This window comes from Fringilla coelebs (genome assembly GCF_963513975.1).
Source record: "Fringilla coelebs genome assembly, chromosome: 2".
In the NCBI taxonomy this organism is placed as follows: Eukaryota; Metazoa; Chordata; class Aves; order Passeriformes; family Fringillidae; genus Fringilla; species Fringilla coelebs.
In genome coordinates, this window is record NC_140029.1 from 34,306,519 (window position 1) to 34,321,719 (window position 15,201).

Consider the following 15,201-nt stretch of genomic DNA (forward strand, 5'->3'; position numbering starts at 1 on the left):
ATCAATCCTTGTCCTCTAGATAATCATTTTAAATTCGCACAGGGGGAGATTGATTTTTTTTTTAAGCCCTTTATTAATTGCTTCCTCGATTATTATTTTCCCCCCTCCTCCTGTGGAAGTGTTAACTCTGGTGCTGGGGGCACCTTTGGATTAATTAAACGTATTTTTAGCGTTTTAATGTTCTGCTAATTTTCAGAACAGTCCCACACTCCCCTGGAAAAGAAACAATGGCCCCTTGCACCAACAAGGAGTCTGCTTTGGTTGCGATTTAGAGCAGAGGGTGGCGTGATGATGAGCTCTGATTATCTCAAACTCGAGGCGGGGGAACGAGAAGGACGTAAAAAGCCAAACGACCAGAAGACAAAATTCCTCCAAATACCGAATAACCCTTCGCGTTAAAGCCCGAGGAGAAGAGACAGAAATAAATAGCTGGGAAGTCGGCTCCGCATGGGGATCAAACGGTGCGGAGAGGCGCTGGAAATGCCGGCGCTGTTATCTGGAGACGAATTTCAGGCAGCTATTCAAGCGCACAGAATAATAATTAATCCGGGAGTACAACAAAAATAACTGCAGCCTACCAAGATCAAGGTGGGGAAATTATTGAGAGCTCTATGCTAAATCCAGCAGGATATGTTTCGTTGGGGCAAAAAAAAAAAAAAAAAAAGGTTTAATTAATGCTCTATTTGTCGTGTACACACTCCCGTGTTAACAAATTATCCCTCTGCTGCATGCAGCAGGATAGCTCGATATCCAGAGAAACATTTTAGATTTTAATTCCCCCCTACAGTACCTTCAGACAACATAATAACAGTAAACAAGGAGACAGATCCTGCAATGTTCACATACATCTGGAGAGACTCCCTACCTATGGATACCCCACAGCCAAACAACCCACTCCACATCCTCCGAACACACCGACGCGGACCTCCGAGGCACCTCGCAACTTGTTTAGCTGCAGCACACGTCCCCCTCCGTGCACCCACCCACCCACCGCCAGCCAGAACAGGCAACACTTTTAAAACAGCATTTTTGTTTTTGCCGATTATTTTTACCGTTTAATTAAGAGAAATTAGCTAAATAGCAAATCAGGTAGAATTTCCAATGATTACAAAAAATGCACATCTCCGGCTTTTTATTCATTACCTTTTTATTGAACACTCATTTTCCTTTCCTCTTGACAGCGATACATTTAATTGCAGGATCTCAGTTATTTGGTTAGCTGTGGGTCCGTTTTTACTCACAGTGTTGCCACGCACAGGATGTCCTTAAAATCAATTAAGTCGTCCTCGACTCTCATTTCTGCAACCATTTACAGAATGTAGATACCTATTTTCATGTTTTCCTCTTCCCCCCTCCCTCCCTTTTATTCCTCTCCCTCTCCCTCTCTCTCTCTCTCTCTGTCTCCCCCCCCCTCTTTTTCGCTGTTGCCTCTTTGCCTCCCTAAATCAAGGTGCAAAGATGCCAAAGAGTGATGAAATGAAAAGAAAGCCAATTGCTGGACTGAGGTGGGGGAGATAGCTGCTCGGAGTCCGCCTGCGACTATGGAGCAGTCAGTAATTGCTGGAGACAGGGAGAGCTGGGGGTTGGGCTGAGGTAGCCATGTATAAATAGTGTGATCTCAAATTGAAAGGCATAAATAACAGCAGGAGTGATCTAACCCTATACAGCCCATCTTCTACGTGCAAAAACAGCGTGCGGAGGACGGCCACATCTCCGATTGAAAACAAGTGGATCTCTGTGGATAAGATCACCGGGCAGCCATGGAAGAACTTACGGCTTTTGTATCCAAATCTTTTGACCAGAAAAGCAAAGAGAGCAGCGGCGGCAGTGGCAGCGGCAACAAGAAGGAGACGATCACGTACAGGGAAGTTTTGGAGAGTGGGTTGGCTCGCTCTAGGGAGCTTGGAAACTCTGATTCTAACCTGCAGGACATGACCGAGAGCAGCAACCATTGCCCGGTGCATCTTTTCAAAGACCACGTAGAGAGCGACAAGGACAAACTGAAGGAGTTCAACACGGGCAGGACAGCGGAAGGTAAGAGCAGGGCTGAAAGCCCTTCGCCCCGCGCTTCTCGCCGGCAGCCCCGGTCCCCTCCGCGGCCGCCCCTGGCTCTCCGCGGCGGGGGCGGCTCGGCCACCGCGGCCCCGGTTCCGGCCCCGGCGGGGCGAGCGGGATCGCCTCCCGCATCCTGCTTCCCTCCGGCGGCCACCTCCCTCCCTCCCGCGGCGGCGGGAACACAGCCTTAGGAACACGTACTCCTGCATGCATAACGTGAGCGTAGCCGCGAAAAACAAGTCACAACTTCGGTCCTGCCCCCCCGCCAGCCCCCGTTCACATCCGAAATCGATCCGGTGCGTTAGGCGTTCTCTCGCCTGGGGGAAGGGGGCTGCGCAGCACGTCAGACGTTTTTGTCTCTATCTGTGTATTTTTGTACGAGGAAACCTGGTCCGGGGAGTTTTAATGCCTTAGGAGACCTGTTCTTCCTGCTTCCGGGCCGTCAGGATGCTGCTGCTTGTTCTGGGAGAAAGCGGGAGGTGGAGAGGGCTCTGTTTGGACATTTTGTCTTGGGTCGGTCAGCCTGTCCTTCTCGGAGGCTCCGACCGGCGGGGACGAGAAGCAGGAGAGGAGCCTGGCTGTGGGGCAGCTGCCCGGAGCCGGTGAGACAGAACCTCGCTGCGGCCAGAGGCACCGGCCGAGCCGGCCGACTGGTCCCTCGGTCCCCTGTCAGTCCTCTCACCTGGGCCAGAGCAGCACGGCGCCCCGCCGACCGAGGGGAAAACGCCATCCCTTCTCTAAGCAACAACAACGACAACGACAATTTAAAAAATATATCTTTTTTAAACCAAGACAACTAAAAATCCCGCACAGGCTCACAGAGGAAGGAGAGAATTAAAAGGACGGAGGGATTAGAAAGTTGAGAAAGTGTCTTTAGGCAAGTTAGACAGGTGGACCTGCCTGGGGAGCTACTGGCTAGCGTGGGGTAATAAAAACCGGTTAATAGGTTGGGGAACAACAACCAGCCTTTCAGCTGTTTCCTACCGTTTGATCTTGTTTAATATAACACTGGGAGATTTAATTTACAGCCCAAACTTTTATTTAATACCCTTGTCTTTTCTACATGCTCCCCAAACAGAAGAACGAGGTATAATCAGGTATAATCCCGTATTCGGGTACCCATATTTCTGCACAAGCCAGTACCACTCAGCTCTGCTTATTTTCCTTCTCTGGTCGAGAGATTGAAAAACGAGAAGATTCAGTTTAAGGGAATCATTCGATGCAGGAGATGATTTTTTTAAAAAAAATGAAAGCAGGGTATGCTTCAGGAATTAAAAATAGAACGAGAAGGAACCAAAAAACCCCCTCTACTACTCTCCCTTTTTCCTGGTGAATCGAAATTCTGACTTGTGTGTTTAGCTAATCTAATCTACGGAGAGGGGCTGGGGGTGGGGATGGAAGGGAGGAGTTGGAAAGAGCTGAGATGCTTGTGACAGTTTAAATTCATGCCAGGTTTCAGTCTAATTTCAACTGATTCCGTCGTGTGATTTCAGTCCCACCGATATGCTAGTTAATATTTTATACCTATCACGGACATGCTGTAGCCTCGGAAAAGAGACAGCTTTTGAACGCGCCTGATTTTCCCTAGGCATTTGCTGGGTTAGCACCCTCGTCTTTTCATAGGGATTCCCTTTACAGGAGAAATGAGAACAAAACGCCATTAAAACCAACCAGTGAATATCCCCATCCGGGGGCCAGACTCTTCCCAAAGTTTTATGCAGCCAGTATCAGCCCGGAGCCCGGGGGAACGATCACGGCCAGGGACAGTTTTCATTTTGGAAGTGAAAACGAATGCTTCGGCTTGTGTCCGGCCTGATTTAAGCCCAGATGCAGTTCAGGACGCTTTATTACGTTTAATTAACTTACGATTTGCAGTTTATAACTTGCATTTTGGGAGGCTCCTAAGTATATAGGTTAATATATGTTCATGAGCACATTTCTCTGTGTGTGTATACATACGTATATATGTATATAATACCTGTGTACTTGGTGAGGAAAAAGGGAATTAATTCGGGATCATCCGCAGATGTGACTCCCCTGAAATCCACAGCACCCAGAAGGTGAGGCACGACAAAGGAAGCAGTCAGGGCGGGCTCGTCCCGGGACTCCGCTGGTGCTGCGCTGGATGCGCACCCGGCGGGGCGCCCCAGGCAGGCAGGGGATCCCGGGGAACCGGTTCAGCCTAAAGTGGTGTCCCTCGCTCCAGCATCCCTTCCTCTTTTCCTTAGCTGGATTTGAAAGAAGGACAGTGCCTTAGGCCTCCCGACATTAAGGAAAAGGGGGGAAAATGACAATAAAAAAACCGTAGGGAATAATATGCCACAGCAAAAGAAATCTCCCTACCCAAGACAGAAAAGGGGAACTGTTTTACCGCTGCCCCTGCAGCCTCCCCTCTGCCCGGGACAAGTATTCTCAGCGGCTGTCTCTGGTCGCAAGCTCTCCACGAGCCCTGCTGGAGTCCCTGGAGGTTGGGAGGGTTCCGGCTGTTTCGGAGGGGCTGGGAGTGACCCATGGCCCTGGAGCCCCCTGTCCCGCACAGGGCCGCGCGGGACCGCCTCCCCCGGGGTTTCGGCCCGCTGGCAGGTATTTTGGGGGAAAGAGGGGTGTTAAGGAGGAGAGAGACGGGCGGTCTCTTGTCTCATGACCAGGGAAAGTTTCTTTTATGAGATAAATACTAACATCGTGGCTTCACCATAACAGCGGTAGGGAGCTTCTTGCATAACCCTCTTTGGGAGAAAACGTCGCCGGAGAAACCCCCTTCCCCCAACTCTTCCCACTGCCTGGAGGTATCGGGGGGCCGGCGGTTTTCCTACCATCCCCTTCCAACAGCCCGTACCAGCGGCTTCCTCGTAACCCTGGAAAGAAAATAAAATGATATGTATCTGTATAGTTTTTGTGACAGGGCACCAGACAGGCAAGGCAGCGCGGCTCCCTCCCTCCCTCCGGCCCTCGGGCGAGCTGCCCCCTGCCCGGCGCGGAGCCCGTAGCGCAGCTCAGCCCCTCTCGCCCCTCCGGGCCCTGCCCGGGGACCTCCTGCGCCCTCCGCCAGCTGCACCCGCAAGTTGTGCTGAGTTTGGGGACGAAGGGGGGAGGAGGGACACCCCTGTGTGAGAGAATTTCGAAGAGGTGCGAGGGGAGGCTTAGCGTCGTTTTCTTCTTCCCCCTCCCGGCAGGGATCTACGAATGCAAAGAGAAAAGGGAAGATGTGAAGTCAGAAGACGAAGACGGACAGACCAAGCTTAAACAAAGGAGAAGCAGAACCAATTTTACACTAGAGCAGCTGAACGAGCTGGAAAGACTTTTTGATGAGACTCACTATCCGGATGCCTTCATGAGGGAGGAACTAAGCCAGAGGCTGGGACTATCTGAAGCTAGGGTTCAGGTAAGAGAAAGGCTCTGTTCCTGGAAACGTGCTCACGTCCCTTCCTAACTGCCAGCGGATCCTAGCACAGTGCCCCGTTTCATGCAGAGCGGGGAGGTGAAGGCAGAGGTGACACGTGTGATGGGAAAGCTGTTTGCAAGTCAGCTGTACCTGTCCTGCCAAACAGTTATTCAGCTCTGGGAATATCTGCCCGTGTCTAGCGTTTCCTAGGAAGGCGGTTTAAAAATTTTTTTTGGTATGTGTATGGGGTAGGGTGGTTGGGTGGTGATAGTGTTGACAAGTCTCTATATAACTGAACAACTGCCTTTTTTTTTTTTTTAAAATTTCTTTTTTCCCCCTTGCAAACGTGCCGTTTACTCCCCCTTAATCCTTATTTTCTTCCCGCTTTTTCTATTATGGGGCCATTATGGGGGAAAAAAAAGAAAAAGGCCAGAAAACAATCGCCTGAATAAGGCTAGACAGTTTGGGTGCTGAGGGACAGGATTAGCCAGAGCCGGGGGAAAGGTGCCGGCTCTGATTCGCACAGCAAGCGTATGAATGCATGCCACCCCATCTGGTGGAGGTTCCCCCCGTCCCTCCCATCACACTTCAGAGACAGCTAAATGCCAATTAGACTTCGAAATCTTGAAAATAGATCCGGGTTGCTGTAGTCCTGGGGCCACCAGAGCTGTCTGTTTGGGTGGCTCCACATCGATTATTTTAAAATTTGATTTTCAGTTTGATGCAGAGGAAAAATACTCCCTGTTCCCCCAAGCCAACTAGGGAATGCTTCCACAAAACAGATGTCATATTAAAAGAAACAAAAACCCTCAACCAAACAAAAAACCCCAACACAGAAATAATTAACAAAAATCTACCTAGAAAAAATAAGGTCAACTTGCAGCTCTCTGAGCAGGCCCAGAGCAGGAGAAACCTGAAGGAAATATCTTCTTGCATTAAAATTCTATACTTGGCCCCTAACAGACACAAACCAAACTAAAACTCAAGAAGAAAAAGTCACCAAAGCAACCCCTCCACTGAACAAAACGCCCTCACACCTGGAGATAAGAGATGCCCATGTATATGTATACCTGCCTATAGGAGTGTGTGGTGGCTACACACAGGCATGGGAATGGCTCTGTGGGCAGAGACGGAGGCTCCATGCCTTGACCTCGCTCCCGGGGCACAGCGGGAAGTGCAGAAACACGGCCCCGAGCTGGAGTGGGGAGAGGGGTCTGTTGGAGCCCCTTCTTAAGCATGGAAGGCGAGCTGACAGCATTTGCCTGAGCAAGCCACTACCTCGCTTTAAACAACTGTCACTGTCTCCTGGAGGCAAATCCTGAAATAAATGGAGTACCTAAGTTGCTTTCGTTCTCTTTTTTTTTTTTTTTTTTTTTTTTGGTCTTCTTTCAAGGTTTCAAGGTTTTATTCTCCCCTAAGCTCCTCTGACTCTCAGTACAAACCGAGCAGGGCAAGGCATGGTGCCGGGCGTACGCCTTAGGAATGGCAGCTTGCAGGGAATATTGCAGGGGTTCAGAGTGCTGCTGGCCTACTTTCTCCTGGAAGATTGATCTAACCACACCATATAAATTAATGAAAAGATTAAACTTTTGCTGAAGGGGACATCAACTCTTATGTCATCTTCCCAGATCTTCTTACTTGGGCTCTGTAATATCTTTCCAAGGCCTTGATGTACTGTTTCTATAAAAATAAATTACTTGTAATTGAATTCTGCACTCTTTCTTTCAAGTACTTTATTACTGAGGAGCACCTTAACAGGATGTTCATAGTTACAGGAAAATTGGTGCTTCAAGTGCTTACAGATCTTAAAACAGCACACACACACACAGAATAAATAAATAAAAGCCCCCCAAAAACTCAGGAGGAGATTATGACCAAGGTTAAAAAAAAGCATTTATTAATTTTATAAAAGAGGTTTGTGTGGATTAAAAAAAATCCCTGTATATAAAATAAGTATAAAGAGGAAAAAGAGGAAAAAGGGATAATTAATTAGGAAATAAGCAGAGAGTTAATATCCATCAATAAGTAGAAGCAGGAAAAAAAAAAAAAAAAGGAAAAGGCAGAAAAATGAAAGGGTTTTTTTTTTCCCCCTCCCTAATACTTTCAGAATTGTTCTCTAATTCCTATCTGAACCTCTTGTCCCTTGCTGTTAAAGGATATAGTTTCAATTTAGCGTGGAAATTTGCTGTAAATAAATTGAAGCTCCTATGGTAGCTAGTCCTTATTAACCTTTTATTTTTAGTGTTGTACTGGAAACTCATATCACCCAGCTGTCAGGGTTATAATTGAAAGTTATGAGACCATAGTGAGGAGCAGGCAGTAATTCAATTACAACAAATATCTTTGGGTTTATGGTGCAGGGCTAAATTAAATGTCATTATTCACTGTCTCTAATGGAAATCAAAAGGAAATCAGATTAGAGCATTTGTGAAAGAAATCACTGAGTGATCCTTAATGAAGAAATAACTGTCTAAAACAGTGTACTGTGCTTTACTTAGCATATTCATGACTAATTGGAATTGATCGCGAATCACACCAAGCCTGATTTATTATCGCTTAATGCAGTGGCTAATTCATCACTTTTATTCCTCATAACCTTATTTTTTCGTAGCTAAAGGGAAAGGCCACTTCGTTTTCCAGATTTAAATATAATTTCGGTTTGAAAGATGTTCTGATTTGCAAGAGAAGTTGTTTAAACGCTGCTTAAATTTCTTCTGACAATTTACACTGCTTTGTCGAGGCGGGGGGGGGGGGGCATGGGGAATACATACAAGGAGATTTCCTGCAAGGATTTACCACAGTAAAAAAAGATGTATTATTGTCGCTACAGCTCGATAATATTTTGCGTGCTCATATTTAAATACATCTGCACACGTGTATAAATCCCTGACGGTCCAGTAAAAAGGAGAAGCGGTGCATGTTGCTAGTATTTTTGTATTGCTGGTAGGGAAAAATAGGCTTGTGCCGCGCTGTGCTCTGCAGGGCAGCGGGGCGGCAGCGATGCCCGCTTCGCACGGGGAGGGTTACGCTAGCGACGGCCGTCAGGGACAGGAACCAGGACTGGTGGGTGGGTGGGTCTGTCTGTCTGTCCGTCCGTCCGTCGGTCTGTCCGCACCCGCTGCGCTCCGCAGTCGCCCGCTGCGCGCTTCCCCCACAGACACCCTAGGCAGGAGAAATGGTGCGCTAAATCAGAGAAGGCCAATTCCTACTTAAGAAAATCACTGAGGTACCCGAGGTAATTAATGCCTTCGGAAGCCTTTCTTTGCACTAATTACTCCGTTGTAAATGACCATCATTAAGGCAATTGAAGAAAGCTTGAAGGGAAAATTTGATGTAGGAAGTGCAGTTAGTATTAATTAACCGTATGATCTCTTGGCAAGTGCAAGAACATCAAAGGTTGTAGGTGTTTACTTAGCCACAAGATTTTATCAGCGGTGAAAGTCAATGTTTGTCCATATTCGCTAGGTTTTGGTGTAAAGATAAGGATCCGCAAAATATTTTGCTCTGCGTTTCTGATGATGTTTTGGGGTGAGCTGTTAATCGACCACGGCAGAAGGGGAGAAGTAATGAAAGTCTGAAATGCCCCTGGAAAAGAGGCACGGGAAGCGCAGTGGCAACTGCAAAGTTCTTCGATTGTTTGAGTGAGAACGTCTGGAATTGGGGAAGCATTATCGGATTACAGGCACTCCTCGGGTAGGGGCATGAGCACTTCTTTACATCCCAGCCTGCAAAAGATGCTGCTCTTATCGGGCCAGAGGTCTGTAGAAGCGGATTTTGTTTTCTTTAACATTTAGGGAACAGGGAATGATTCAGACCCTTTCGCGAAAGTTGAGTGTCTCGCATCTTGTCAGAGATCATCGATCTCTGCTCGGGAGAGGGCAGGAGCTCCAGTCTCTTGGGGGCCAGACCTCGGAGTCTGACCTGGCTCACGCTGGCTCTTCCCGGGCTGCTTAAGATGACTAGGAAGGGTGCGAGGATCCCCTCCGTCCTGCGGGTGGTCTTACTGTAAGTGGCGCTCCAGACGGTGGCAAAAAGACTGCCACTGCCTACCCAGGGGACACGGGGCCCTCCGGGACCGGTGTTAAGCGGCAGGACCCCGGTCTCCCTCTCTGCTAGAGCGCTTCCCAACTCCTAGATTCAAGTGAGGGACCACAACAAGAAGCAGGAGCTCCCCCCGAACAGCCCCTCAGCAGCACAGAGAGGGGCTCACTCCGCCTGGGGTCGAGCTCATCCCCTCGACTGCTCCCGAGGGGAGACCTCAGCAAAGCTGCGCAGTCACTCGCCTCACCCCTCCATCCCTAGCTCCTGAGATAATGCTCCCTTAGACGCTGCCTAGGCCACCTCCATTTTTTTGTTGTTGTTTTGTTTTTGTTTGCTTTTTCTTTTCATAGGTCTGGTTCCAGAACAGGAGAGCAAAGTGCCGAAAGCAGGAAAACCAGATGCACAAAGGTGGGTTAGGGGTGCGGGCCGGCCGGGGGCTGGCGGCCTCGGGGCCCCGGGGCGCCTTCGCCACTCACCCGGCCCCGTCTCTCTCCGCAGGTGTGATCCTGGGAACCGCCAGCCATCTAGACGCCTGCAGAGTAGCCCCCTATGTGAATATGGGAGCCCTGAGGATGCCTTTCCAACAGGTAGTTAGCTCCGGTTTTATTTTACTTTCCCCCAGTAAGCTCCGACTCCCATTCGTTCGCACGGGAGGAAGCCGGACACGTTTACAAGTGCCATTTATATAGAAGTTGGCACGTATTAAAAACAGGCTGTAAAACTTCGTGAAGGAGCCCCCGCCCGGCTTTCGGGAGCTCAGCGCTGCTCGGGACGGAGCGGGGGGTCCCGCGGCCCCGGGAGGCGCCGGCGGGGCTCAGGGCCCCTCCGCCGCCGCGCCGTGGGCTGGCACACGGCCCCGGGGCCGCCCGCAGACCGGACCGGCCTCCCGGGGTCGCAGCGCCTTCCCCGGGCGGGATGGGCCCGGCAGTGCCCGGACAAGCCCGCCCGGCCTCTGCGGGACGGACCGGCTCGGTCCCGAGCAGCCCGGGGGGCTTTGGGCTCCTCCTGGCGCCGGAGAGCGCGGCGGGAGGCGGCTCCTGCCCCCGCTGGGCGAAACCAGGAGGGGGAAAAACTATGCGGACCCTTGCGCTGTAGTTCCCCTCCTCATTCCCGGGCGGGATGTTGAGAGCTGTCCTTTTCCGATGGATGCGACCACCCCGGAGGTGGGCAGCCTGCTGCCAAATGCTCTGCCCCCCTGATGGTCAGCCAGGACGGGGACAGTGGCGGAGCGCAGACACCGACGCCACTGCGGGGGCCGGGTCCGTGCCCCAGCGAGGCGCAGCTACCCGGGGAAGGCCACTGGGGAAAACCGGGACGAGGGCGATGAAATTCCATTCCCGCTTCTAGCCGGTTGTAACTCTTCCTCCCTCGGTATTTTCTTTTTCTTTCTTTTTTTTTTTTTTTTTTTTTTTTTTGTCAATTAATCTGGGAATTGATTTTTTTTTCCAGCCCAAAGGGACCCTCCACCACCTTCTCCATCTCGGAGACACGTGGAGCTGACAGATTAATTGTATTGATTTTTAAAAGACATATTTGGACCAAAATAATTAAATACATAAATAAACTCTCCCCCACTCCTCCCCGAACCTACCCGAAGCTGAAATCTCTCAGTCAACCCAATGTGTTTGTGTAGGTCTAGAAAGCTCCAAAGCAAACACTAGCCGGGTATAGAAGGGACCCACGGCCAAAGAGGTTTTAGCAAGGTATAAATAAACATCCCTGGAAAAAAAAAAAAAAAAAAAAAAGAAGAAGAAGAAAAAAATTAGCTATTTAGCACTTGTTGGCGCCCGTGCGTTGGGCCGCATTTATTTATTTATTTATTTATTTACTTACTTACTTATTTACTTATTTAAAACCACCAGGAGGAGGGTTAAGCGTGTCTCTGTGCCCTCGGCTGAGCAAGGAGCGGAGGTCTGCCGCCCTGGTTGCGGGAGAAACTCCGCTCACAAGTCGGTCTTTCCATCCGCCGGGCTCCCGGGAGGGGTCGGGGCTGGGGATGCGTGGCCCGGGTGGCCCGGGGGGCTGTGTGTCCCTCCTGGCGGGCTCGGGGCTGACGCCGTGTCTCTGCCCCGCCGCCCAGGTCCAGGCGCAGCTGCAGCTGGAGGGCGTGGCCCACGCGCACCCGCACCTGCACCCGCACCTGGCGGCCCACGCGCCCTACCTGATGTTCCCGCCGCCGCCCTTCGGGCTGCCCATCGCCTCCCTGGCGGAGTCCGCCTCCGCCGCCGCCGTGGTGGCCGCCGCCGCCAAGAGCAACAGCAAGAACTCCAGCATCGCCGACCTGCGGCTGAAGGCCCGGAAGCACGCCGAGGCCCTGGGGCTCTGACACGCTTGCCCCGAGCCCCCCATCACACCCCGCCCCGGGTGCCCGCGGCGGGCGGGCGTGTGACCCGCACGGACCGCCGCTCTGCCCCTCCGCTCCTCCTCATCCTCCTCCTCCCTGGCTGCAGGGCGAGCAGCGAGCGCCCCGGCCGCCCTGCCGCCTTATCTCTTTTTGATTTGATTTTATTTTTGTGTTTTGTTTTTATTTCTTTCCCCTTCCCCGAGGTCTGCGAGCGCCGCTGTGCTCGCCCGCTCGGCCCCAGGGACTCGGCGGCCGGGAGGCGCCGCGTGGCGCGGTGGGGACGCTCCGCCCGCCGCGGGCCCCCGGACACAACACACGCGAGCAGCAAACACGCACCCGCCAGTCAGAGACTCCTCGGAGGACAAAGTAGGTGGGAGGAGAGAGAAAAGAGAGTTAAAAAAAAAAATCACTAAAAGAGAGGAAAAAAAAAAAAAAAAAGGAAACGATCTCTAAATTATGTTAATCTGTGAACATTGGGGACACTTTGGATTTTTGACCCTGGCAAAAGTGATCGCTCCGGCATAACGTCATCTGCTGCTGTCAGTTTTGCTACCTTGTGCATGTGTCAAACTAAACACGTTTTGAAGATCAGAAATATATTAGAACAAAACTAAACAAAACAAATAGTAATAATAATAAATAATAAATCCTTGGGGCTGGTCTCCATTAAAGATGACATTTCTTTGTTGCCAACAGTATTATTTCACTGCCATGAATCTCTTCCATCACTGAGGAGCTGCTGCTGCTGCAGAACTGGTTTGAATTTAAATGTGGAATTTCAGATCTGAGGCAAGGCAGATTTTTATTTTCCTTCTTTTCTTTCCTAAAAAAAAAAAGAGCAGCAATAACAAAAAAGTGTGTGTCTCAAATGGCTATGTCCTTTGAAAGGAGGAAAAAAGAGACTAGAATTTACTAATTGTTAGCGATAACTTGAAAGATGGGAACAATAAGAAATGCACCTGTTTGCCAGAATTACGTGAACTCGAAGAGATGTATTGTGCCATAGAAACAGGTCAATTTTTCATTTTATTTCCCCCAAATGCCTAGATCTTTGAATCAGAATCTCACTGTTTTACAGGATGTAGAAAGAATGAATTATACAACAAAGATGGACATATGGTTGTAAGGCATAATACTGATGCAGCATTAATTTTAGTGAAATGCAATTAAGTGCAGTAAAGTGCAATACTGTAAATATTATAGATTAAAAAAAATAGCCGTACTTATTCCGTTATTAACCAATTCTGCAAGATCCATAACTTAAATCCTTTATGCTCAGACTGGTGCATTGCATCTCCTTGCCAAAATGACAGTCCGAGTTTTCTAGGAATGGATAAAGTTATAGGTATCACATATGGGAAAAGGTAGATACTATGATTTCTAGTCAACTTAATGTGCCATATTTCTCAAAAGCAAGCTGAAAAAACTGTATGACACTTTCACGTGATTTTAGGTAAAAAAGCAAAACAACAACAAACTCAAACAAGTTTAAACAACCCATAGAAGTGTTCTGTAGAAGAGGACAAGTTCAATATTTGGCCATTTTAATTTTTGCCTGTGATTTGGACGCCAAGTTTTAAGCTAATGCTTAAGAAACTACTACAAATCCAGCAAGGATGGAGAGCAGGGAAGTCCTTTAAATTATATTACCAAAGTGTCTGGGTTTACTGACCCTCCTCCCCAGTTTTACTTTTTTCTGTTATTCGAATTTGGTTTGGGTTTTTAAAAAATATCTGTTCTAACTGGGTTTGGGTTTTTTAAAAAAAATTGCTGGGGAGGAGAGAGGAAGGTACAAATAGGGGTCTTGTCTTCATCTAACAAGATAGTTATTTGTTGCCTTCACTACCAAGGTCTGTGTTGATGGAAGGTTATCCTCTGAATAGCACCATTATTAGGCCTGCTTTTTATGTCTCATTTAGCAATCCATTACTAGTTTTGGCTTTTGCTGATATTTATCAAATCCAAATATTACTGTAGGACAAAAATTCACACTTAGGATAATTTTTAGAGACTTCTTTTTTGTGTTTTTGTTTGTTTTTTTTCTCCTTCAAATTTTGATATTTTCTAGCAAACAAAATTTCTGGAATGTCAACATTGTGCCATTTCCCTTCTATTTATTATGTGAGAAGTAGTTAATGTCTTGGATTTGCTTGGGCTGATAAAAGTTGCCTGCCTTTTTTACCTCTCTGTGAAAGTCTAGTACCTTTTTAAAGCAAGGCCAAAAAATGAAAGTAGAATATGAATACTTGTTGCAGAGAAATGCAGATTAAATCTCAGGCAACTAACAATTTCTTACTGAAACAAAACATTGTCTGGAAAGTAAAATGTTATTCATGATGATGTATGAAATTCTGGCTAGAATGAGAAATATTTGGAGTGATTCTAGCACTTCTAAAATGCAGATCTGAAAAATAATAAACATTAGTACAAAGATGGTTTAGGCTAAAGTAAGTAACTTGTACTGGACACCCACAGCCATCGAAGGAGAATTAGATACACGGTGTTGAAGACCAAAGTCATAGAGCTATCGACTGAATGGGGACTGCTTGTTAACTGTACCTCTAATCCAATTGTTAGCCTTTCAAATCCTCTTCTGAGGATTTGAGAGAGGCTTACTTGTTTAATTTGCAGTCCTGCAAAATAATGCAGGACTTTCAGAAAGGAGTGATTTCTACCCTCAAATAATTCCATAGAGTGAACTTGTTGAAGTTGTAGGGTTGGGATGTGAATTTTCTCAGATGTCTGAGTGAGACGCTGAGAAGTGCCACCAATCTCAAAGTGTTACAGGATAACCATACAGTATACATCCACTTTGTATGGGAAGGAATAACTTTCTGCCTTTGTTGTTCTACTAGATACAAACACAGCAAAAAATGCCTGCACACCTCTCTCAGAAGTTTTACTTCTTTATGGTATTCAAAACACAGTGGCAACATGAATACAATTCCCTGCTAAGATGAGACAAGGGTGGTAGTGTAGCATACAACTTTCCAGAATGAAATATTCTTACTTTTTTTCTGAGTGCTTTCAATGGATGTTTCAAGGACAGTCTTGCTCTCTACCACAGAAGGGAAGAAGGAGGCAAGATTTATCAACTTAGGATGCTTTGAAGGAGGTACCACAGCTCAGCTGGGGAGAGGGGCAGGGTGCTGCTGGGACTCTACCAAGGTGATTCGTGCTGCTCTTGCTTTTCATTTAGCATGAAAGGAAATGAAAAGCTGCACTGTGTAGGGGTTGTTGCCAAAACTGGTTCTGCTTTGCTTTCTTGGATGGGCCAGTTGCATTGCTGGGGTGTAAAAGCTTTGCCTTGTGTCGGATGATATGCACAGGTGACCTCCTCTTCTTGTCGTCTTTACATCACTGGGAAGAAATGAGGCAT

At 48.2% G+C, this 15,201-nt stretch overlaps 1 protein-coding gene across 3 annotated transcripts; it reads left to right on the forward strand.

Annotated features, from left to right (window-relative positions):
• Positions 1–1,760: 1,760 nt before the first annotated feature.
• Positions 1,761–12,494, forward strand: SHOX (SHOX homeobox; the record flags this gene model as incomplete). 3 transcript variants are annotated; one of them, XM_084201385.1, is made up of 5 exons in its annotated part: positions 1,761–2,034; positions 5,229–5,437; positions 9,829–9,886; positions 9,977–10,068; positions 11,559–12,494. In XM_084201385.1, the coding sequence occupies 5 exons, from the start codon at positions 1,761–1,763 to the stop codon at positions 11,802–11,804; spliced, it is 879 nt and encodes a 292-aa protein (XP_084057511.1). In that variant the 3' UTR covers positions 11,805–12,494. The 3 variants fall into 3 exon arrangements, with proteins under 3 accessions (XP_084057511.1, XP_084057510.1, XP_084057512.1); XM_084201384.1 differs by having other exon boundaries at positions 9,977–10,065; positions 11,460–12,494; XM_084201386.1 differs by having other exon boundaries at positions 9,977–10,065.
• Between the last annotated feature and the right edge of the window lie 2,707 nt (positions 12,495–15,201).